Source organism: Numenius arquata, chromosome 15 (assembly GCF_964106895.1).
Source record: "Numenius arquata chromosome 15, bNumArq3.hap1.1, whole genome shotgun sequence".
In the NCBI taxonomy this organism is placed as follows: domain Eukaryota; kingdom Metazoa; phylum Chordata; class Aves; order Charadriiformes; family Scolopacidae; genus Numenius; species Numenius arquata.
In genome coordinates this window covers 173,102-199,397 of record NC_133590.1, presented here as the reverse complement: position 1 = coordinate 199,397, position 26,296 = coordinate 173,102, and the positions used below count along the sequence as shown (strand labels likewise).

At 37.3% G+C, this 26,296-nt stretch overlaps 1 protein-coding gene across 2 annotated transcripts; it reads left to right on the top strand.

Annotated features, from left to right (window-relative positions):
* Nucleotides 1-9,331: 9,331 nt before the first annotated feature.
* LOC141472192 (uncharacterized) lies at nt 9,332-26,290 on the top strand. Of its 2 annotated transcripts, XM_074159053.1 has the most exons (12): nt 9,332-9,394; nt 9,900-10,077; nt 10,285-10,361; nt 14,479-14,554; nt 16,428-16,559; nt 17,339-17,462; nt 19,904-19,964; nt 20,068-20,114; nt 20,555-20,630; nt 21,581-21,667; nt 22,207-23,130; nt 23,966-26,290. In XM_074159053.1, the coding sequence occupies exons 3-12, from the start codon at nt 10,333-10,335 to the stop codon at nt 24,276-24,278; spliced, it is 1,869 nt and encodes a 622-aa protein (XP_074015154.1). In that variant the 5' UTR covers nt 9,332-9,394; nt 9,900-10,077; nt 10,285-10,332; the 3' UTR covers nt 24,279-26,290. The 2 variants fall into 2 exon arrangements, with proteins under 2 accessions (XP_074015154.1, XP_074015155.1); XM_074159054.1 differs by lacking the exons at nt 9,332-9,394; nt 9,900-10,077; nt 10,285-10,361 and adding an exon at nt 11,507-11,671.
* The last annotated feature ends 6 nt before the right edge of the window (nt 26,291-26,296 follow it).

The window sequence follows — 26,296 nt, the reverse complement described above, 5'->3', positions numbered from 1 at the left end:
CAGCAGGATGGACAAAGAGTGTCTGAGCAGCAGGGAAGAAAGTGAACTAGAAATTGATGAAGACTGAATTTGTAAGTAGGCCTACCTAGAAGTCCTGAAGTGGTCAGAAAAGTTTATAAAAGCTTTTCTGAGCCACCATTTCTTACTGGTCTCAGCTTTCAGGTAGGATACTCAGCAAATATCTGTCCTAGCTTTGTTGCTCTAGGGGGCACTGTAATCCTTGATTTGCTTTAAGAGTAGAGGAATTACGAAGACATATACGTGAACATGCATTTAGAGAAACTAATGGGGTCACAGTCCAGCATCTAGTTGTCCTAGTAAGTTCCACAAATTTACTTCAACTAGTGATACAATACAAATAACCATTCATATTTTTCATAATACACCTAGATACATATACAAGTTTCCTTCTGATCTCAGTAAAATAACTGTTTATATATCTGGAGGAAAACTTGTTCTTCCAGATGTTACAGTAAGAGTGGTATCATTAAGTATACAGTGATGTATAGAAATGTCACTCTAAATGCACATCATTTATGCTAAATCAGGTTTTCCAATTAGCAGTGCCAGTTTTTGTCTTATGACAGCATAAGAGACAGAAAAGAGCTACAAAAAAACCCAACACAAACAATGAGTCAGACTGCAGGTCTATCTAGGCACTATTCAGTCTCCAATAAAGACAATAAAATACATCTGCAGAGCAAGTAAATGATACTTTAAGTACTCTTCCAGCATTAGGTACTCTGTATTTCACATACCTGTTAAAGTTCAGGACCTTTATAGGCAACAGTTCATAACAGGTTTCTTCCATTAGTTTATCCAGTCTCGCTCTCAACCTGCACACATTTTTAGCCCTAACAATATTCTGGAATATGGTCTTCTACTCTGGGAAGGACTTTCTTCTTTTAATTGGTACTAAGTTGTCCCTGAAAGCTCTGACAATGCCTGTCTAACCTTTCTGTTTGAAGAGAAAGGGAATAGTTGTGCACTGTTCATCTTCTGCATTCTATTACTGATTTTATAGACATTCATCGTGTGCTTTTCCTTTCTAAGCCATCTCCTTTCCAGGTTAGCATGCACTTGCACATTCAACTGTAATTCCTTATATAAAAGCACACCTTTAAATTGATTTCACTAACCTCCTCTCCCATTTCTGAAGAAAGTTTTCCATCTTTGAGATGAGGGGCAGACCTGCAATACTATCCGAAAAGGTAGGGCAGTCTAGGTTTTATTAAGTGGCATAACAATATCCTCTTTTATTCCCTGTTCCGTTCCAACTAATTCATAGCACTCATTTCTTTTCTGACCAGCACTGATCTGATGTCAGATCTAGTAGAACTGTGAAGTTTCAAAATTTCCGAAACTTTTACTAGGTCATAAGCTATCACTGCACACAAGGAGCTGGAATTATTGTTTCCTCTATGCCATTTGCTATTTTCGTGCTTTTTCATGCAAATCTTCTGCAATCTTCATGTTTGTTTTCTAACTTCCATCACTCTGCATAGCTTAGGACTGTAAACAAACTTTGCTTCATGTTCTTATTCGCATTCTCACCAGACACTGCAATATTCCCTAGCTCACACTCTCCAACTGCAATAGCAACAACGGGAACCAAGCCTCCTGCTTTTTCTGAGCTTCAAATTCATCCGAGGGAAGATACTTCCAAAGAAAATAAATATTTCTAGTCAATACACATATCAACTACATTTACTAGAAGTGATACATCTGTACTCAAAGTAAATAGATGCACCTGAAACTAGAAATATTTGAACAAGTGGTAACACTTCACAGAAGTCCATTTGCAAATACATTGTTTCTGATCTATAGATGCTCATGCAAAAAATTGGTCGAATAAATGTATATTGTACCATTTCCCTCCTTCTTTAATGGGGAATATTCTATATATATTATATATATTATATTCAATAATTTAAAAATAATTTAAAAACCACCCTGTCCAACATGACATCAAATATTCTGTGTTATTTTACTACTACTTATAAAGCACTCCGTCTGGGGGAGAAATAGACAACTGCTGGGATGATCAGTTGGTTTCAAGCACTAGCCAAAAAAGTGTCCTGTCCTACTTTATAATCTGCTAGATCGGGTGACGACAATAGATTGTTATGGGTTTTCTTAAACTATAACATTTTCTCATGCAAAAATCAGGAGTGTGAATTAGTCACGGGCTAGTTCCTAGCCTACGATTCTTAACAACTGAAGGCACTTTTAGTGAAGAGTCCCAATCATGCCATTTGCTCCCTCTCGTGATTACAGCTCAAATCTGTGTTTCAGAGATGACTGCAAAGCCTATTACTCAGGGGAGGCTGAAGGGATGGGGTAGGGTGTGTCCCAATTGAGACTAGTACTTTATACAATGAAAATAAAATGCTGTGAAGAACCTATCCCATTTAAACCAGTACTTAACATTAAATTAATCAGGAATACTAGGTAGTTTCCCACTGTATCACTGGAAAGAAAACAGAGCTATTGTTCAGAGGGCTGTTTCAATTTTTTTTCCAAATGCCAAAGCCACCTTTTCAAGATATTTGGTTTACAGTATGGCTTAACTGTGACTACTTGATATTCCTTCAATCTAACAATACAATCAAACTGCATCCAAACATCCCTCAAAAACATACAAATATTTCTTTGAAAAAATCCAAGCCAAATCACTGAATGCAATTTTTCCCTTTTCAAAGGGGACTCTGCTCCCATCAGCTGCACTGATGCAAATCCACACTACTTCCATTCAAAAACAAAAGAAGAGCTACTACAGATTTATACTAGCATTGCTATTAACAGACTTTTGTACTTTTAAATTTTCATTTATATCCCCAAAAACTCTTCTTTGATTAAAAAGAATAAAGACTCCACAACTTCAAATAATGATTCAATTAAAAATGTAAGTGCCCATCTGATGTTTAGTAACTATACAGGAGATTAAAAAGTGAAGTTATGCTAAAAGTAATATGCAAAAATAAACAGGTATGAACTATCAGTTTGTACTGAAAGCCAAGAGGAATAATCCAATATGAAAACCATCACAAACAACATCTGGAAAGCATATTTGTAAGTTTCGTAAATGAGGCATCTCAAAAATGCTGTATGAAAGCACTTACTCTAGGGCAAGAGTGAAGAAAGTTTTTGAGGAAGTAAGATACAACAGAGCAAAGAAGATCAAACTCAAAATATTTGCTTAAAATATTTAATGTACATGATCCATGTTAAATGATACAGTACCAAGTAGATGTCAAAACATATTAATAAACAAATTATGAGGACCAACATTACAGCAGCTGTTTGACTGCAAATCACAGTTTAAATTTTCAGAACAAGCTTCTAATACCAACAACCCTTCTGGCTGTCATCCACTGATGACAACTCAAGAGTAGTGTGCAGGAGTACATGGGAATAATTAAGCAAACCAAACAACATCACCTAATGAAATTTCAAGGACATTAAAAAGAAAAATTAATTGGTTTAAAGCAAGGAAGATGATTAGCTGTTTTTTAAATCTGCATTACTCGCATATCCTTGACTAAGGAGATGGTCAATTTTGAAACATCTAGTTAGAAAAGAAGCTGGCATGAGCTCTAGCTGTGAAGGAGATACTCCATTTAATCCATGCTGCTACCATATCTGACACTACACTCAAGTGACAGCGAAGAAAAGCGTCAGCTTTGGGAATGTGTCATAATTTCAAAGTACATTTTGTGCTACTACCAGAAAATTGCATCTAAATAGGGTTGAGTGATAATGAGAACTTGACTTGAACCTAGAGACCCCCTTGTGACCTACAGATGAAAAGGCACTGCACAGACCAAATAAAGAAAATATAAAATCTCAAAAAACCCTGTACGGGTGACAGAACAAAACTGATGAAAGAATGTTAAATTCTGGCAGAACTAAAGCAATGCATATTTTTCAAGGTACATACACTCATACAAGATATTTTTTAATAACAAAGCTGCTCTACGCAAGAAACGTACATTACACCTACAAAAGGTAACCTGAAAAAGCAGTCACTGTAAAAAATTAACTGGAAGTTAAAAACCAAAACCAAACTGCAGATAAAATTCCATGTAAATGTAAAGCAAAAAGAACAGGTATAATCTTTGGTTGTAGAAACAGTAACAATGTAAGAGCACAGAGGAATTGCAAATCTAGATAGCACTGACCAAGCCAACACTAATGCAACTTAAGGCTCCGTATTTTAAAACACGACAGAGGAAAACAAGAACCAACACAGTAAAAAGCTGCAAAATAATTATGAGAAGGCTAGAAAAGTTTCTTATAGAGGGATTCGAGAACTGTAATAAATTATGTGGTATTGAAATCATATTTCCATCTTCTTAAGCACAGTGAAAGAACCTACCATGCCCACAATGACTACTCTTGTAGAGAAAAAGAAGTAAGAACCAGGAAACTGAATAAAAACTATAAGTAAAATATGTTAGTGATTAAATATGGGTATAAACTAAGACAAGGAAGTGGATGCTCCATCCCCAGAGAGATACAAATGGAGCAGGATGGTTGCTTGTATTCTAATTTTTAATATAGGTGTAAATCAATTAAATTGAGCAAGCTGAAATATAAAGGGAGTCATACTCAAAAACAACAGCCCAGCCTGCCCCTCCCCCACCCCTTGCAGGCACCTATGAAACAAACCTAAACATAATTCAACACAACAGAATTTAGCAACAATTTCTCCAGGTGCAGACAGTAATTAAAGCTGTTCAAGTTCAGACTACAAATATTATTCTTCTTGTCCAAAATAATGACATTTTACAAATTTCCAAACAAAAAAATTTGTATCACTATAATCCAAATACAATTCAAATTTAGTATTAACAATTAAACAAAGCCTGTTTACAACAGAATCCAATGACCTTCACTTTGAAGAAAAAGTTATTTTAAAAGGGTCCACAAGTATTTACTTGCAAAATACATTTTTTACAACTTCAGTTCCTTAGAGGATAGTTCTGCTCTTTCTTGATAAAACAGCAGTATTATTAGTTGTTTTAGTAAACTAGACTTAAAGCCAATTTTAAATTACAAGACCACTAACGGATCAGTTTTTTTTTTTTCTCTAAATGTGTTAAAACTGTGTAACTACTAGAGAAGAGCATCACTAGTTATTTGTACTGCTTATGCAGCTGCTGTCATTCATACTGATGCATAGTAAGGTATCCCAAAACTACATACAGGAATCATAGCATTTTAATTACCTGAGAAATGACAACGATGAAGTACTTTTGTCTTTAAATACAAGGACATTTGGTTATACTTACTACATTAAAAGATAACATTAACAAAGCACTTTTTTTTAACTCTCCTAAAGATTTTTTTTTTCCCCCACAACTCTTTCTTCTTTCTGGCTAATTAAAAATAATATTGTAGAGATGGATTACATGCTTACTGTTTATAGAATAACATCACTAATATGAGATGACAATAAAGTTGATAATAAATTGCTGTAACGCACAAGGTGACAGCTCAGAAGTCCCGGAAATTAATCAGTGCCTTGACATCCTACTTCAACTGTGCAGCTGAGAAGTTCCAACTACTGTCTTTGCTTTTCCTTGTTGCACTACCTGGCTGAATGACTGCTAATTACATGTTTGCCTGCTGTACTCTAACTTGACGTGGCAAGCTCTGGCAGTATCCTATGCAAAATATTCAGAAGAGACAGAAACCAGAAAACAGGCATTTTCTTTGTTAAAAATTACATACCAGACCAAATATATCAGCCTTCTTACTCTAGGGCTACAAAGATTATTTTACTTGAATCCTAATATAGTTTCAAAAACTTTTTCCTCTGACGCTGGCTTTGTAAATTATTAGGTAATAAAGTGATTGCATTAACTACATCACACCTTGCTTAGAAGGACCTTACTGATGAGCAAATGTTTTCTAGCAAAAGAAAGAGGACGCTAAACAACTGATATCACTTGAATTATTAGGTTTTAGTATGAATACTTTATACTTAAGCGTTATGAGAATTTCAAGAATTTATGGCCCTCTCTTAAAAAGAGCACCTTATGATTCCACAAGATTCTTCTAAACAATTGTGAGTTAAGCTATGGCCTTTAGCTTTCCCTCAGATTAAAATATTTTAGGATTTACAAGTTTTGTTTTCTTCCTTGAAGACACAGGATTTTTTTCCGCCCATTTCTGGAAGTGAAAAAGACAGCATAGCACTACCCTTGCATAAAGTCTTGAAAATACTGCTATAAAACACTGATGACTATGTTATACTTGATGGCTAAAATATGAGTAGCTTTCACAGCACTCACAAACCTGAAGAAAACCCAAGATATAATCTGCATTTTACTATTCTCAGACTCTTAAGTTTTATACTCAAGAACAAAAAACTTAAGAAGAAAACCTCTAATACTCCTATTGATCAGATTTCACAACAATAAACTTATCCAAAACTGTGTTGTGGTAAGCATACAAATCATTACAGTCATCTCTAAGAAACAAATGCTTTACAGAACCCAACAGCTACCCAGCTAATGAAAAGATACAATGCCAGTTCAATTTTCTAAAAACCACTATTTTACTCTCAGCAGATACAAATTCAATAACCCTTCAGTACACTTGTCTTTTTACAGTGCAGTTACAACACACATGTCCTCATAGATGCAGTTCAATCCATTTTCCTACATAGCACTTTTAGAGAAAAGCAGAGAAGACACTCTATGGCCCACTCCACTCTATACTGAATACTTCAGGGTGCTTGTGTGCCAACTGGATGGGAGTTTAAACTTGCTGACCCAGATGAGGTGGCACGGAGGTGGGGAAGGAGGAAAAACAAGCCAAAAATGAACTATGAGAAGCTCAGCCGAGGCCTACGCTACTATTACGACAAGAACATCATCCACAAGACTTCAGGGAAACGCTACGTGTATCGCTTCGTGTGCGATCTGCAGAACCTGCTGGGGCACACGGCGGAGGAGCTGCACGCCATGCTGGGGGTGCAGCCCGACATGGAGGACTGAGCCCGGAGACGTGGTGCTGCAGGGGTTAATTAATTTTAAAAAAATTTAATTCTTTACGGTGAGGGTGACAGAGCCCTGGAACAGGCTGCCCAGGGAGGTTGTGGAGTCCCCTTCTTTGGAGATTTTCAAGACCCGCCTGGATGCAGTCCTGAGTAGCATTCTCTAAGCAATCCTGCTTCAGCAGGGGAGTTGGACTAGATGATCTATATGGTCGCTTCCAACTCTAAAAAATTCAGTGAAATTCAGTGAAACTGCTACAGTATCATGAAATAGCAGCGCAGAAAGCCAAGTGATAAAATACCGTGGAATAGCTGTCCCCATTTTCTCAGAATAAACCACAGAGGCATGTTCAGACAGCACTTCAGCAGAGAATGAACATGACTGCTCTCACAGAAAACTTACTTGGTTAATAGCTGGAATAGTTGCTTGGTTAAGCTACTAACACCTCACTAAAGGCGTGGTCACGTACTGAAGAATTGTTTTCCTGCACACATCAAATGGATTTCAATAAGACTGGCCATTCTACATGGAACTATGTCACAACTTCTCAGCTTCAAATTGAGGTTTGGGGTAGGCTGGAGGGATGTTGCTTTATGTTTTAAAGAACATCAAGCTATTTCCATTCTTACATGTATCAAAAAGATTGTTACCATCTAACCTGAATGCTCAGCTGTAAAGCATCAACTAGAGACCTTCTGCTCTCATTCCACTGATTTAGTGAAATCAGTCATGAAACATTTCTTACACGGATGTGGTAAAAAGGTAGAAAGCGAAGACTCCTAGCAAAACAGAACACTTACGTAACTCAACACATTTGGTATGTATTTTTCCAGTTCTTACTTTACAGTAGTGTGAAAATACTTCCCTTCATTATTTCATCTGACAACATTTTATTTCTGATCAGGATCCATTTGTTTTAAGTGTGTGCATTAAAAAAAGAAATGTTTTAACATGCATACTGGAAAAAGAAGCACTGCTTCAGAGTACATTCAATTCAGCAAATATATAAACTTTGCTTTAAAGTGTGCGATAAACACTTTGAAGCAGTAAGACACTAACATATATTCAGGAGCTATAGTTCTTCTTTCTCCATGCATTAACTTAAAAATAACCCACACAACTGCTGAAATCTGTAATACTCTAGTAGGAGAAATGTTAAAAGTTTACCATCTTGACAAACAGAAATAAAGTTGTTCTGTTTCTCCAATATCAGCATGATAATTTCAGACTAAATTGCAGCTCTGAAATTAATAAACAGGCTTATCAATAACGTGGTAAAGGACTTCGGGTGTGAAATTTAACACTGGCAACTTCTGCCTCATATAAAAAAGCAGATGGGAAGTGCAAGAATGCTATTACCATTTCACAGCGTTTGTACATTAATACACTGTAAGCTATTTTAAATGACAAACACTCTGAGGAGTTTCAGAAACAACTTAAAGGCCAGCCTTTAGTTTATGAAAAGTAATACCGCAGACTACACATTAAAGTAAGTGAGCTAGCACTAGCTCACCCATTACCTCTCCTTCTCTCCCTGTCTGCCTTCCATTTTAAAAAGAAGAGGCCACGTCCTTCATCTACCCACATGTCAACAGAATATTGCCGCAAACCAGAGGCGGCAGGCAGGGCGGCGGACAGCGATCCACAGTAAAAGAAAAAAAAAAAAAAAAAAAAACAACAAAAAACAAAGCAAAGCAAGCACAGCGAGAAAGAATCGAAAGCAGCCTCGAAGAGCTTGGCGTCTCTTCCGAGAGGAACGGCGCAGACGGGGCCGCAGTGCATCTCTCAATGTAAGCTGAGGGCAGCACGTCCTTCCTGACCCGCGCGCTTCTCCCTCAGAATCCTTCAAGCCTCCACAGCTCCGCGGGGCTTCCGCTAAGGGCTCACGCAGCGGCTCCGCCAAGCCCCAACTCCCGGGCCGCACCTGACACAAAACTTCCCCATCAAGAAAAAACCCCCATAGCCATCTCTTTCCGCCCGCCCATAAGCCCAGAAGGAGCCGAAGGGCCCCTCACCGGCCACCCCCCAGCACCCGCCCACGCTACGAGCCGCCGCGCGCAGGCTCGGGCTCCGGCCTCGCCCCGCGCCCCGCTGCAGACGCATGCGCCCTGAGCCTTGCCCCTTCACCCACGCGCTTGCTGCGCACGCGCAGAGGCACACACCCCCGCGTCCTATTGGCCAGCAGCTTATTGCACGCTCCGGAGCCGCTCGCCCGTTCTCCAGCTGCTGCGCATGCGCTCTCGGCGCTGCGCGGTCCGGCCGCAGAGGAGCAGGCGCAATCCCCTTCCGCCGCCGCACTGGCCGGCCTCTGCGCAGGCGCAGTCGAGATCTTTTTCGGGAACGTTCTGTCGCTCAACAACATCCTCTGCAAGGGAAATCCTGTCAGGGTACGGGCCGCCCGCAGCCCCGATCTTCCCCGCCCCGCCTCACCGGTGCCTGGGCCTTTCCCTGTTACCGACTCCTGCTGCAGCCCACTCCCTCTCCGACTGCCCACCCCTTCGCAGTCGGACCGCGAACCCCCCCCCGCCTCCGTCCCTGGTCTCCTTTTGCCCTTTTCCTCTTTTCCTCCCCCGAGCTCGGCTGCCTCTCGCTAAGAGAGCGTCCCGAGCCGGCCTCGGAGGCGGTCCTGCCCGGGGCTCCCCGCCTTGGTGGGGGCATGCGGTTGTGAGGAAGAAGCCTCACGCCAGCCTCAAGCGTCTTCTCTGCAGTGGCGGGCATGGGCCCTCCGCGGAGCGGGGGAGCTCCCCTCGCCCCTCTCCTCTCTGCCCCGGTCCGGCTGAGATCGGCGGGCGCTGAGGGTGCCCCGGATCCGGCGGCATCGGATTCATCTAGCTTAGAGTGGGACAGGTGACAGTCCTTCCCTTGCTGAGGTGCCGGCCTCGCCTCTTTCAGCTGCCTGGAGTTTCTTCTTGAGACAAGAGTTGTAGCTGTGGGAGCACGAGGTCAGAACAGACTGCTCCGAGCCACAGGAGAGGGAACGGGAAGATCTTCATCCCTGCAGCGCTGCTGCTAAGAGTTAGAAACCTGCTGCCTCTCCTCTCTGTTTCTTTTGATCTCCCGGAGAGGAGAGGTGAGTTGTTGTCTTTCCCTCTTGCTGTACTGTAGCGGTGTGGAAAATAGGCTAGCTTGCAAGCTGCAGAACTTGTTCAGGATGGCTTTAAGCCCCAGCTGACTGCTCGGTTTATTTCACTTGAGAGTCAGTCCTGTGAAAAGGCCCACTGATGGAGAAAGAGACTAGCACCGTGTTAACTGCGCGGTTCTCTCTCCTTTGCTGCAGTGCCCACTTTCACCGCTGTCTCCTGCTCTGCTTGCTCCTGCTTTCAGTATGGTAAAGAAGAATACTATCCCTGACGGGTAAGTATCTCTCACACTAAGCAAGAGGCAGGAGCAGGCACAGTCCTGCCCACAGAGAATGGGCACTGACTGCCCCAGGCACTTTCTTGCCACGAGCATCTTCAGCACCTGCAGCCAGGTAAGGTAGGTGTCTCCTTCAAGACAGGAACAACCCAGCCCTTCATCCCCCAGGTGAGTATAATGCTCCAGCCTGTCTGTGAACACTTCATCAGCCAAACACAGTCCCTTCTTCCTAACCTTCTTATGCCCAAGTGTATACTTACTGGGGAAGTGGGAGAGTAGTCCGTCCTTCTGACTACTTAGATGTTTGCTACTAGGAGTTGGGGAAGAGTTGATAAGACGGGAGCAGGTGGTTGCATGCATGTGATCAAGGCTTCAGGTCCAGAAACATGGTGCGGTTTTGTTTTTAAGAAGAGGAGAACAGACATGTTTTATCAGCAAAAATAATAATAAAAAAACCCCAAATGCATGACAGAGGCTTTCTGATGACTTGATTTGGAGTGCATATGGAGACCATAGAATGATCTCATTTAAAACAGATAGAGTTCTCCAGCTCTACTGAGAAAAAAAAAAAAAAAGAGGGAAGTCAAGTTTAAAAGTTTAGCCGATGTGTTATTGGTGACATCAGTATAAACTTGGATAGGAGGTTGTGCTGAGATATAAAGGCACACTATAATGGGGCAATAACTTGTGGTTTATACATTATTTGAGGGACGGTTGACATCCTGGTTTCAGGGGAAGTGTTAGATAAGTTTATTAACATTTTTAAGAGGAGCAATAAAATACAAAAAGCATGATTTCCTGCATAATATGTTGGCCTAAAAGCAATAAATAGAAAGAAAAGATGAACAAAATTTCAAAAATAACTTCAAAAAACTGAAGTTTTTTTCATAGCTGACAAACTCGGGGATTAAAATTAGAATAAAACTTAAGCCATTAAGCATGTCTTGCTATGAAGTTTCTATGAAATTTCAGTTTTAACAGTTGGACAAAATTGAGGTAAAGTGAGTTAGGTTTGCTGCTGAAAGCCTGAAAGAATAACTGTCCTACTTGTTTTCTCTATACTTGGAAATTATTACTAAACCTTTGGGAATCGGGTGCTTGTTTCTCCTTTCTTTTTCCCCCTGGCGTTTGAACTGGAGCAGCTTTCAAGCTACATGCATTTCTTAAGTATGGAAGAAGCAGTGGACTGTACTTTCAGCTTCTGTGATTGGAAACTAATACCTGTGTGTCTTTCAAGGAGAGAAACATCTACTGTGGAGTAATTGGTTATAAAATTAGTATTACCATCTGACAAAACTCATCATACTGTAAGTGCTTTCAGCTTCTCCAGATACTTACTTTTTGATACTATTACCAAGTCAGACTAGGCACTATGGGGTTTCTGGCGGTAAAGGAGTTTAAGGAATTGTCAGTCTCCCAGTCTGATTCAGCAGTATATTGATGTCATCCTTGTGCTAGCACAGCACGTTGTAGTTCTTCACTGTGAATTAGTTTAGTACACCAGGAAAAATAGCAGTGAATGCTGGAAGAGGACTTAAGGAAATGTAATTTTAGCCTAGGTAATCCTGCACATGCAGTTTACTGGCCCCAGAAATAGCTGTTAGGAGAAGTGAGATTGTGGTACACTATAGCATAAGGACCAGGACGGATGGTAGCATACTATGGAAGTAAAACCTCAGTCATGTCACGGTATTATTATAATGGCAGTAAATATAACAGTAACTGTTTTGTTTTTAACGATGCTGCAAGAGAAACACCCTCATAGATAAACAGACATAGAAGGCATTTTTTGAAATTGTCTTTCTGTACTGCCTCAGTTCTTTATACAGTTCTTAACAGTTTTAATCAAAATTCTATTATGCTAATTAAAGTGATACAATAAACTTGAGTTTTCAGTTAAGTTAAAGTAGGTAGGAATAGTGAAACTAAGCAAGAAATGCTGATTTTTTTTTAAACTGGTCATCTAATTACTAACACCTTTTGCAATACTGTGTCTGCGGTATAATTAAAGCTGGCTTTATGTAAGGGTTGTGCTATAGTACTGCACTTTGAGTGTACTTAGCACCTAAATTAATAAATGGTATTAATAGCCAGTGTTTCCACTGCACTGGATCTGCACTGCTAGTCTTGCACCTTGTTCTTCTTAGCACACTCTTGTTGTGTCCCTGTCACTCAGCCCTAGCCCTGAATGTTTGATCTGATGCTATTTGCACAGTCTTTGCTCCAGCAGTGAGAGGAGGAGGTGGACTGGAAGTAAGACTTCCTGTATTTCTTCATGGCAAAAAGCATTTCTCCCTTTTCCCAGTAATGTCTTGGAGCAGAGCTAAGGTGTACAGGGTCCATTGCAATCTCAATCATAGGAAGTAGTGCTGGAGAAGTATTTTTGTAATGAAGTGAGACATCAGTATAAGAGAGGGATTCAAGTGACCCCTTGCACTGGAGATTCCACCATGTAGTCAAGTTCTGGTTCTTCACAGTGTCTGAAATGCTATTGTCCTTCAGTATTGTATACTGCAGTATTTTATTGGAGAACCAGCCAGTAAAGAGAGTTCAAGTTACATTAACAAACAGTCATAAAATACTATGATGTTTTTACAGATTTATACATTTGTGCATCAGCATCCAAAATCTTACTGTTGGTATAATTTCATAAACTCAGGTTCAGTTCTGAAATGCATGTGCAGAGCGTAATGTACACCTGTTTACGCTGTTTTACTAACAGTGATTTTTAACTGTTAGATGAAAATCAATCTGAATTCGTGCCTTGAGCTCAGTACTAGTTTCTCTTACTCTGGAATACTGGACACATTATTGCTGAACTGAATGTTACACATGGAAATGTAAGATAAGAGAACTTACTTATTTTTATACTTTGTATACTTAATTTTTTAATATACTTTTTAAATATACACTTTATACTTAATGCTTTCATATTAGTAGGTGATTTTTGCTAGGTTTTGGTGTGACAGAATATTCTCTGTATTTTTCAAAGTACCAAGAGAAAGTAGTCAAGACTTTCTTTGAAAAATAAGCATATTACAGAGTAAATGCGTTTGCAAAACCTAGAAGCTCTGTATTTTTAATAAAAGTAAACTTTGCATTTCATTGTCAATTAAATGATTGATGCAATCATATGACAACTTTCGAAATATGTTTGATTGAGCTAAGTTGAAAAATTTCCACCAACTGTAAGAATACCTTTTTACCTGTTGAACTTTGCCCATCTGCTTTGCTTCATATCGGTGCTACTTGCTTGTAAATGCTGTCCTATCATTTTGAGGGGAGGAATTTCTTGGAAGTTGAAGAAGGAAGGAAGAAGACTGTTTTCAAACATCCTCACAATACCTTGAAAGCACTTCATAGAATGATTCCAGATTTAGGGACATAATTGTACTGCATGATAAGAGCAATCATGCATATTATCTCTAAGAAGCATTTTTCTTGTGTGGTGCCCTGTGGAGAATAAAGATTCATTTTATTATGGCTCCTGACTTTAGACTTGCAAACAATAAAAATGTCTTTATTTAAGCTGTGTAGTGTGCTAAATAAGCTTCTGCCCTGATCAGTGCTGTAGCAATAATCGGTTTATATTCTTCCCAAATCTGTTTCTTTTATCCCAAAGTAATGCTAATCTATTAGCTTTATTCAAATATATAATAAATTTTTACAGTTATTCTGAAAAGATTTTTGTTTCTTGGTGAAACAGCAGGTTACTAATGGAAGATGGATTTTTAAAAAATATTTTACTTATATATCAGGATTTAATGGGTCATTTTTTTAAAAACTCGTGCACATCAGTTACTATTTCTTGCTTAGTGTTCAAGGAATTTTAGGAACTATTGGTTCCTGCTGTTTGGAAGTCTAAATCTTAATATATTGTGCTAGTAGCTGCATGGCCCATTGTAGGAAAAAAAGATAACTATCATATCTTTCTGCTTGGAGATATTATATTCAAACTGTGTCAATCCGGCACCAGATTTGCCTGATATTTGTAAGATACTTCACATAATTTGAAATAACTGTTATTATAATTTTAAAGGAACATAATTTTTATATGTCTTGTTTTACCAAAGTTTTTAAAAATATTTAAAAGTAACTGTTTGTTTCATTACAGATGGCGGAGTTTGACACCAGTTGGACAGCCTATACCAGGAACTAGATTTATTGCATTCAAAGTACCTTTAAAAGGGGTATGTATAAAAAGTAACTACAGATTGGCTTTATTAGATATAGTGCAAAAGTAATAAAGAACAGCATGAATACTCATGCAAACTTCAGGAAAGCTTTATGAAAAAATAATTTATTCAGATTTAGCCTTTCCAGTCATCTACTAGTGATTTTTTTACATAATATTCTATATTTTTTCTCTTTCTTTTAAAATTTGTATTTGGTGTTACTCTTTTTATTTACCTTTTAAAACTCATAAGATCTTTAACCAATCAGTAAAATTCATTTGATCGCTATTGTGGCCTAAATTCATTATCTTATTTCACAGCTTTTCATGTCTGTTGTAAGAAAATCATATGGAAGGGCTTATGATATGAATAATAATCTAGGTAATGTAAGCCAAAAAATAATTTTACAGAAATAAAAGACTACAGTTTTCCCACATTCTTAGAGCAGTTTTTCAGAAAATTCCAGATAGTCTTTCAAAACGTAGTCTATCATAACACGTTTAACTGTTTACTCATGCAATTAAGCAATATGTCTAGAGAGACCTTATTTTTGAAAATTGTATTCCACCTCAGTTTGTGTGATTTCACATAATAAAAAAATCAGGAACATTCTACCATAGACCTTTTGCAGATTCACTGTTGTCACCTCAAAGTTAGTAAATTCAGTTTCAGATTTTACTAAAAGTCACTGCTGAATAGCAGTGAAATAACTGACTCGGGCTCATTTTGTTTGAACCTCAACCAACCTCCACTGTTTTTTCAGCAGTGCACCAGTATCTGAAATACACAGGACTGAATACTTCTATATGCTTTCTACCTTACTCTTTTTAGCTTAAGCTTCATGATGACCAGTTTTGACAGGACTGTTCTGCTCTTTATTCTTTAATTTGGTTTCCTGTCCCTGTTTCTAGGGTCAGGATAAGTGCTTGCTAGCATCTTAGATTATAATCCGTACAGTCAAAAGAAGGAATGGTTAATTGCCCTATAGCATGTGTGGTTCTGAGAGGTACGTGGTCTGTGACTGCCCTCCTTTCCATCAGTTCTGAGTCCAGTCTGCTTGAATATCTTGTTGACAAAGGAACTGAGAGGTGGTTGAGGCTGCTGTGTCTTTTGACACTGTCTTTATTAGTTATGGCTGAGCCTGTGTCAAAAGGCTCTCACAATGGACAAGCGCGCTATTCAGAGAAAATCCAGTCTTGCGTATATGAGGCATTTTCATACCTAGAGTGAAGAACACATTTCAAAAAACACAGCTACAATAGGGTGAGTAAACATTTTTCCCACTGGGTATGTCAAATGAAGTTATTATTCATTACCCACCAACATGCAGCTTTCTTAGTCACCGTATTTTAGTCTTATCCAGTGCTGAATGACATGCAAGTACACTCTGCCTAGAGATGAAGCAGGAATAGAAATGTCTGCACATTTGTGGGGAGAAAGTTAAAACCTTTAGAAGAAAGGAGCTCTCGGTCACAACTTCAAATATTTTACATCAAATATACTGTTAATTTTGTGTTATCATGCAGGACAAAGTGTGCTTGGGGAAAGGGGATTGTGGTTTACTTCTTGCTGATGTTTAGTTACTTAATCAGTAATACATGATCAGTATGCACATGCTGCATTTTGCAGGATTTTTGTGCCTATCAAATTAGTGCTTATTTTAATAATATTTGTTAACATTGTACACGTGGAAATTCTCACACAACAAATTCCTGCTTTTTATTTGGTTCCTTTTTATTTTTTTTTTGTATAGTACGTGGACATGGTTCTGATACTGTAAACATTTCCTTCTGAATACTGATATTTCCTAGTCCTAATTAAAACAGCTGAATATTAGAAATGTCATGTTACTAGAACTTAAAATCTCTCTTTTCCATTTTAATTGTAGGCAATTAACCAGAGGCTTACCCCAACCCAGAAATTTACACCAAAAGATTTAATTGCTGCAATGAAAGCCCTAAATGTGGAGCTTGGATTAATTATTGATTTAACATATACCACACGATACTATGAAGTTAAGGTAATATAAGCATAATAACAAAATTACTCAGTTACTGCAACCTTTGTTGTGTTTCCAATAGAAACAAAATGCTTTATCACAGAGGAAGTAACTCTATCTCCCAGCTAGTTGTATTTGTGGCTCATTTGTATTATGGGAACTCAGAGTAATGGGTAAAGACTTTAGTGCCAGGCACTGCAGAAAAGATGCAGGAGATTTACAGGCTGTGCCCTGAAAACATTCTTGTTTATTCCAAGGGTCTTTTTTGTCACTGATCTTTAGCGGAATCCACTAAGAAAGTGTACGTTTTTAAACTACTCTATTAATTTCACATTTTTTATCAGTACGATCCAAACAATTGTGATTAATCAGCCTCCTATTGAAAAGGAGAATAAATAGCAGTGTTATAACTGCATGTTAATCTTTCAACGTACACGGGCTGTAAGCATTAAGGGGGTGAACATGTGAGTATATATATGATTGTGGTTGGGAAGGACAAATATTGCTAATAATTGTGAAATGGGTTCGAATGGAATTACAGGAATCTCGTCTCTTTAGTCAATGTGCTATATCTTCTGTAAAAACTGTTCTTTGTTTGAGATCAGGTCTTTAAAGTGGAAATATAAATGGTAGTTTCTGAGAGTGCATCTCTATACAATTGCATCGAGATTGTTTTCAGTTTCTACTCAGGATTTGAACTACTGTTTTACATTGGCATTATGTTAGATACTGCTTCAGGTTTTTCATTGATGCAAGAAATCAATAATTTTTACCATTTTTTTTTTTCTTCTTGTTCCTAGGATTTACCTAAAAGTGTGCAGTATAAGAAACTTTATACAGTTGGACTTGAAGTCCCTGATAATGCTACTATCCTACAGTTCAAAAAATGGGTCAGAAAATTCCTATGGGAAAATGCAGGAAATGGTAAATATCAGCATTTTATGCTGTAAAAAAACCCTAAAATTTTATTTCAGTGCTTGCAGTACCATTTATTAATTTTAAGAGATATGTAAAGCACCAGGGATCTCAGACTTTCCATAGCACTTTCCACTTTGCTATCACAATAAGATACACGTGAAACACTACATATCATTTTGCATTCAAAGCATGTCTTTTTCAAAAATGACTGCTAACTTAAATGCCCTTTCTAATACTGATATTTGCCATATATGTCAAAGCAACCACAACAAGGCTTTCATCTGTCTGACCCGGTTGTCCACCATCAGCTTAGTGTTGTAGCTGCCAGCCTTTATGGATGTTCTAAATAGCACAGTATTTCTCTGATGGCACTTAACACTGATACATGTGAGCAACCTAAGTCCGTTTAGTCTGACGTAGCAGTTTTTTGATTTATGAGTCCATTATTGGCTTCATATCCTAGCAATTCTTAAAAATCATATTACAGACACAGGGCCAGTGTTTCCACAGTGTGGATCTGCTGTTGTTTTAGTGTTTATGCAATAGTACAGTTCTTTCTGAGATGGTATAAGGTACTTTTTGCATAAATAGATTTGCATGTATTTTGCCAAAGCCTGTATGCAGCTCTTACCTTTTCCCTTTTTCTGCTAGTGATTCTTTGTAGGTAGATTTTAACTGTTTGTCCAATATTGGAGGACCATTCTTTCAAGCTTTTTCATGCTATTTGCTGTGATTACTTTGGCATTTTCTGTGAGAAAGTACATATTAACCACCCAAGCGCATACAGTGTTTGCTGCAGAGCATAACCGTGGTTTTGCTGTGGATTGTCAACTCTGTTTTGTGAAAGAGCTCTGACCTAAATCTCAGGTATGAGAGCCTGAATTAGAAGTGCTGAGAAAATTAAAAGGTATAAGAAGAATCCTTTGTCCCTGCTCAGGAAATTAGTGTGCATGTTCTTCCTTTGCTCTTTTTTGGCCTAGGGAAAATACTTGGAGGTTATTAGTTTTCTTCTGGTTTTGATCTAGTGACTTCTTGTGTGACAAAGAATAGTCTGTATTGGAATCTAATTATTTCCGATTCTCAGAATTGAGAAAATTAATTCCTAATTTGTTACTGGATGAAGACCTGCAGTTCCAGCTAGTAAGACCATTTTGGCAGGGGTTATGTAACTTCAGAGTTGGGAGAACTTTCATTTTTATGTTAACTTACTCATTGTAACTTGCCCTCTGATTTAATTACCCCTAAAATTTCTAAGGATTCTTCTTACAAATAATTTTTGAGAAGTTAGGTTTTTTTAGCGTCTGAATTGTTAGGACACCAACTTAAAATAAACTTACATGGCAATGTGACTATGCTGTGGCAAACAGTTATATTTTATCTCGCTCAAAAATTTATCAAAGTCCCATTTCAAAGACCATCTGTCAGTATTTAATTTCTGCAACAACTTTGTTTTTCTGATGATTAAAGTTTTGTCATCTAAAACTCTCGATCACTTAAAATACATTTATTCTTATGCTGCCTTTACCCTTAAGTATTGTTGTTCTACATGCCCGTTACTATATTCAGTATCTCTGATTTGGTTTTACAGACTAAATAAGACAAGCTTCCTAGACCCCTTTTCATAAATCTGTTTTTGTGACCATCATAGTAGCCCTTTCTATACGTATTTCAATTTTTTTTTTTAATTAAATATGGGTAATTAGAATTGTATGGAATAGTCTGGATGAGGTTTTATCAGTGCCTTGCATGACCATAGTAGTGTTTCCCTATTTCTGTTGGAAATACCTCAATAGTTAAGTTATTCTGCTTTTTAGCCTTTAACTGATGAGTATAACTTTTCCAAAAAAGACAGGATTTCTTTAAAGATTACTGCTTCCCATTAGAGTGCTTCTTTTCTCCATGCATGAACCTAAATTCCTCATTGCTATGCTTCCTCCCAATAATGATCCAAATTTTTAGTTAACTTAAATGAATTATTCTAGTAATGTATTTCATACTCCAAGACATGAGGGGTGTTTATTTTCTCCTTTTTGTAAGGTTTACAAGAATCTAAGTTAAGTTCCTCAATTCTACATGTGCTTGTTTAGATTTGCTTTCAAAACCATATTTTATTCTTTTTCTCCTGTTACTGCAGTTCTGGCTGAGGCCAGCCACTTTATCTGTCATCGCTCCTCTTTCTTTTTTCCTGTGTTCTGCAGCGTTAATCTCAGTCTTCACAGGTTTGGAAATAGTGAGCTAACTGCTGCTAGAGATCCAGCATGAAGAGGACAAAGTCTGGATGTGTCTGTTCTTTTACAGGCGTGACAGTATAATTTTGTAAATAGCAATCATTATTTATCATTACTTTGCTAGAAAAGTACAGCTTTTTTTTTTTTTTTTGTCTTGCACTAATCTTTTAGTAAATTCACTTTCTGAACTATTAAAGACTATGTTTTCCTTTTTGATAGAGAAACTTATTGGCGTTCACTGTACTAATGGAATTAATAGAACTGGCTACCTTATATGTAGGTAAGGGTTGTATAAAATCAGAAATCATTGTTCACAAAAGATAGTGTCCTTATATTAACCTGTAATCCCTTTGGGACAATAATCCAATCATATTTTTCTTCAGATATCTTATAGATGTTGAAGGCTGGGATCCAGAGGCAGCAATTCAAGGTATTTATAGTTTGAACTAAGGTACATGTTGGGCTGTAACTCACAATGAACTACAATTGTATTCAGAAATACTACAATTCTATTTTAGTATCCTTATTTAACATGCTGGCTTCCATAGATTTTCTCTGACTGTTGATTCTATTCCAGGCAAGGCTTGAGCATTAGCAAATTGACGGCATAGTAAGAATATTTTCAGCTGCTTAAAATCTTTTTTTGTTTTCCTTTTGCTTTGAAGGGTTTTCAGTCATAGGTTGCTACCACTACTAGTTTCAGTTGTTAAAAAAAAAAAAAATCAACAATATTGCCAGCCTGCTGAAGTGTTTAATATCAAGTTATAATTGTTTCAAAGTCAGCATCTCATGGTGAACAGAAACTTGCCTTTCACGTTCTTGTGGCTCAGTTTGAGCACATTTCATTAGACTTGTATCATTTTTTTGTAGCTTTTGGTGATGCTAGAGGTCATCGCATGGATGGTCTTGTGTATCTCACAGATCTCAGAACACAACCAATGAGAAGGTAAACAAAAGCTTTCAGTTGTATGGTTAAGATTTTCCAGTGTGTCTACTGGTATTTTGAAAAGTTCACTTCTAGTCATAAGCCAAAATTAACCCCCTCTTAAGCCTTTAATGTGCAACTACACGTGTATTGTAAGACTTCTGATATGAATAACACGAAGTGCAGTGTACTTCCTTTGTTCATCTTTTCAATTTATATGATTCAAAAGATTTTTTTTTTAATCTGACATACTATTGAGCATTGGTGTGGTTTTATCATACTATGACAAGTGTATTGAGTCTGTAGTCTCTCATTTTAAGAGGAAAGAAGCCACTGCAAAGATTTTTTTTATAAGCTCTATGATCTGCCTGCTGTTGTTGGCATGGTAGAACCAGATACTTAAAAAAAAAAAGGTACAACAGTTTTAGGAATAAAAAAGTATGGGAAAGTGGAAGTTTGTTCTTAACTCCTCTATTCATAGTAATTGTATCCCTGATGTGTAAGAATGTTATGCTTATCATATTCACCTAAGAATAGCTAACCTTTACATCTTCCTCAGTTATGTGTGCCAATGGTATCTTGTAGCAGTAAATTGATTTTAAAATAATACCTGACTGATTTGTGTCTTTTTAGTTTATGTCCTTTGGTTTACTGCTATCATTGTTTTATAGTCTGTGCGTGACTAAGTTAGTCCCGTGCCAGATTTTTGAATACGTATGGTGCTTGTCTCACATCCTTTAGGATGGTGTTCCAAGCTTATGACATCTAGGTATTCTCTTTGTTTCCCTGCAGCCCTTCCCAAATGAATTTACAAGATTAAAATTTGATAAGTTTTGAATATCTGTAAATTTAACTTAACATACAAAAATTTCTGTCATTCTAAATCGAAGAATTTCATGTGGGATTTTTTCCTCTCTCAATGGTATGTTTTAAAAAAAGAAACCTATTTGAGATGTTTTTATTCTTCTTAGTAACCTTGGAATGGATGTATGGGATTCAGATGAAGAAGTTATTCCACCCCCACCTGCAGAGCGGTTCCCAAATGAAGATTTTCAGGGGTAATAGTCTGAAACATGGAATTAAAAGCCAAAAAAACCCACACTGTGGGAAAGAGAACTGTTTCTTATTAAAAACACTATAGATACTCTAATGTAAAAGAAATTTTATTAATGTAGCCTACTCATGCAAAATATATTTACAGACTTTGAAGAAACAGTGAAAAGACAAGGGAAAGGAAGAGAATGTGTGCTATTATAAGTCTCTAATTAGTTCACTTGGAAAAATTTAGAGTTTTACTTTGCCTGTCCTTCTTTATTATTCTACAATTATTTTTAATTTGCAAATATTTTTAATTAATTTGGAATCACTGGTTTTCACTGTTTAACAAGTGCTATAGAATTACAATTTAATGTTTGTCACAGCTATGACATGGAAAGTTTTACAGTCTTACTTACAGTTTGGATTCTTAGTAGCTTTGATACCTATATATTTGTAATGTTTTTCGTATCAATTCTTAGTTAAAAAAACTTTGTTTTCATTAATGACTTGTAGCACTTAGAAGTATGATGTTCTGTTTAAGATAAAAACTTCTTTACAGGTCTGGGAAAAGATTAAGAATTTATGATGACCACTCTCACAATGATTTGCAAGGACAGATGCAGTTGAGAGATTTTGATTTCATTAATAAGGGGCCTGGACAAAGACGAAGACTGTTTCATGACCATCAGACTCAGGATGATTTAAGAGCACCAATGCAGATGAGAAATTGGGACTACAATAGGGGACCAGGACAGAGACGAAGACCCTTTCCTGATCATCAGTTTTATGATGATTATCAAGAAGACATGCAGCTGAAGGACCTGGACTTCAATAGCAAGGGACCTGGACAGAGGTTGAGGCCTTTCCATGGACACCAGTTTCATGATGATTTACAGGCAGAGAGACAATTTAAGGGCATTGAATTTAACAGAGGCGGTGGACAAAGGCAGAGATCGTTTCCAGACCATCCATCTCATAATGATCTGCAGGAAGACATGCAGTCAAAGGATTTTGATTTTGGTAGCAGGAGCTGTGGCCAGAGACGAAGACCATTCCATGACCACCAGTCTTGTGATGAATTTCAGACTCAAGTGCAGTTGAAAGAGTTAGATTGTGTCAGCAAAGGTCCTGGCCAAAGACTAAGATCTTTCCATGACTATCAGTCACATGATGACTTACAGCCACAGATGCAACTGGGAGATTTTGAGTTTGGTAATAGGGGTTGTGGGCAGAGGTTGAGACCTTTCAATGATCACCAGCCTTGCAATGACTTACAAACAGAGATGCAACTAAAAGATTATGATAATAAAGGTCCTGGACAAAGGCGCAGACCTTTTCATGACCATCAGCCTTATGATGACTTACAGGAACAGACTCAGTTAAAAGACCTTGATTATGTTAATAAAGGGCATGGACAAAGGCCAAGACCTTTTCATGATCATCCAGGTCGCAATGACTTGCCACGTGAATGGTGTTCAGACAGGTAAAGCATCCTTGAGCTGTAAGACCAGAATTAGAAAATAAAAGTGTAAACCTCAGCACTTATAATTAATTAATTTCAAAAAATAAATTAATTTGAAATAAATTAATCATCCTTTTGAAATAATATATAAATGATCAGTTAATTAACTCTTTTTATTTTGACATATGGAAGGGTTTGATGTAAGCTGGAGTGTTGCAGCTTTGAAAGCCAATATTTCCTACATTAGAAGGTTGCGCTTATTTAAAGCTTATGTGTTTCCTTTACTTTTTTAGAGTCAACTTGAAACAAAACTCTTTGTCCCACTTTGTTTTGTATAGAAACTTAATTTAAAAAGCAATCCTCAAGACAGAAGAGGAAGATCCTTCCGTATATATTTTGTAGGAGAGTGAATCTTCTGTTATGGAATAATTAAGAATTAAAATATTTGGAGCCATAAATCCAAAGTATATTATTGCCTGTTAAACTATGTTCTAGAGAGCTGCTATTACATATTATCCACAAAAATGAAAACATGGGTTTAGGAACAAAAATGGCCCCTGGGTAAAGAAATGCTCAGTAAATAGGGAATTTTAATTAGAAACAGCACTTTAAACAAAACAATCTTCTAGTAGAATTACTTAATATAAAGCCATAATTTTAATTGCTAGAATTGAAAAATTAATATAAACAAGTTTGCAATGTCTGGTAGAGAGAATTTTAGGAGGTAAAAACAGGATTGAGGGTCTGAATTGTTCTTTCAAAGTTATACAAGTTTAATGTCTAATGGTGGCCACCAACAACAAATCAGCTGTTTTATTTCTAAGGATTTCACCGTTCATATTTGTTCTTATTACAGTAATCGACCAAATTGTCCCGAAGACCATAGGAGAATGCATCCCTCAGATGAATTTAATAGAGGAAAAAACAGATTTGCACCATATTCTTCCCGAACAATGTATCCATCTTCATCCGTACACCAAGAAGATAATTCAATAGGGTATGAAGGAAAACCTTTTCAAGGTGAAGCTGCCAGAGAGATGGAACAAAGCAAAAGATTACCGGTTGTAACGGTTGATTACAATTATGGTCTGCCATTAGATTATGGACCTGAAGAGGAAGAGAGAACACATAATGATTTACCTCCAAGAGACTGCTACAACTGGAACTGAATAAAAAGGACAATGTTTGCTCAGCTTATATTTACTTTTACCCATTTTACTTTGTATGTGGACCAATTTTATTTTTTTTTTAACAAATCAGGAAAATACAAATTTCAGTAGTAGAGAACTGGTCTCTATTGTAAGGTTAGCTTCTGCTGATGTTTGGTTCTTTAAATTTATTAGGGTGTATTCGTTAAGTGTAGTTGAAGACAAGGTCTCAGTACACATGGAATTAAAGTAGCCCTTCCTTTTAGTGAAATTGGAACCCTGTAGCTTAAAAGAAGCTTCTTTTGCAGTGATTGTAGTTGTGTCTTTTGTATCACATTTCTTTAAAATGTAGTTTCCAGATGCGAAAGTCATAATAAAATACTGCACTATGCAAAACTAGCATTGAGATTATAGAAAAAATACTATGAAATGAATGAAGTTATGTCCACTTGATCCTTTAATTTGAAAATAGTTTGAATTATTGCTAACAATCTGCAGCATTGCAGTTTAATTCCATATTTTCTGTACCATCAACTGAACTCTTTTTTCATAGCAGAATTTTTCCCAGATTGCTAAGAACACAGAAGCAAATGGTGTTTGAATACTCTAAATGTGAAACTTGCTTTTCGGTAATCTGCATATCCCATCATGATTGTGTATTTTTTCCTGGTGCCATAAGTTATATGTGTTTTAGAATAGCCCAGTGCAGGTATATGTCACAGTTTTCTCAGCAACACATCCAAATGAGGTAGCTTATGTTGTCATCAGCTTACCTGTCTCTACTGGCCAAGATCACTGGTGCCTGTATAGTTACACCACCTTGTTTGTCAGTCATATTTGTCCAGTTCTATTTTTTTACTAGTTTATTTTTACAGCACAGAAGAGTAATGTAATCAGAATAGAAGAATAACCTCTTCAGGTAAGTTACTTTTAAAAGTCATATATTGGACAGCCTCCTCTGAATTGCCACGTCAGTGGTCTCAAGAAGGTAGTACAACAAACAGGAACAGGCAGCTGCACGGCAGCACCAAGAGTTCCTACTGTGGATAAAGAAATCTTAGTTCATAGGATGGAAAACAATGTAATACTTGGGTAAATTTAAAAATTTACATTTTTCATTGTTATTACATTTTCATAAATTCATATTTTTAAAAGGCATCACAGTGAATAAGGATAAAACTAGACTGTGATATTAAAATAAGCAATTGAGTGCTAGATATGTAAGTCAGGCAGTTAAGAAACTGCCTCAAAAGCAGCGTAGCTGTAGAGCATAAAGCAAGAGGGTGCAGGTATATGGTAGAAAACTTTAAAAAAAAAAAAAAGTTCATAACCAGAACCCACAGAGCTTTTCTGCCTTTTAATTAGCAGTATAAACCCCAGATTTCTGAATTCATGGTTCTATAGCTGCTAAATAAGGACTAGATTTGAAAAGCGTGGAACATGTGGCAGCTCCTGTTGTTTTTTAACACGTGCAAAAAGTTCCCCAAATGAAAGGATTCTGTGGATATGAATTTAAACTGAAAAAGCTTCATTGCCTTTGCAACTGATAGAACAACTTTGGCTTTGTTTACGTACAAAGTAAATAGTTTCCTCATTTTCACAGCGGCTGGTCAATTGTATTTCCCATTAAATGTCTGAGTGTGAGCCTCATTCATGTGGTTTCAGGAGTGAAGCGCTCTCTGTATAAACTGGTTGTGGGACTGAGCACTAAGTGTTTAAAAAAAAGCATTTGTTCCTTCGCTTGCCTTTTTTTTTTTTTTTTTTCTTTTTCAAATGAGGGGTAAACAGAATCTTGAGGCTTCTTTATTTGGAGGCGAGGAAGATCTGCAACATGGGCCACTATATTGCCAGATTCTTTAAAAAAAAAAAAAAAAAAAAACACAGAAAAACCTTTCCTGGTATTCTGCAGCAGGAAGCTAAGAATTAGGGACTGATATTACAACCATTTGGTTTTGTTTGGGGTTTTGGGGTTGTTTTTTTACAGTATGTATGCAGTATTCATAAAGTGAATAAAGAGCGAACATTCGCCCATCATATTT

Bases quoted from the DNA above. Each gene is read 5' to 3' on its own strand.
- LOC141472192 (XM_074159053.1), top strand. From the start codon at position 10,333: ATGGTAAAGAAGAATACTATCCCTGACGG. The intron at 17,463-19,903 runs GTAAATATCAGC...CCTTTTTGATAG, and splicing joins ATGGGAAAATGCAGGAAATG to AGAAACTTATTGGCGTTCAC. The intron at 19,965-20,067 runs GTAAGGGTTGTA...ATTTTTCTTCAG, and splicing joins ACTGGCTACCTTATATGTAG to ATATCTTATAGATGTTGAAG.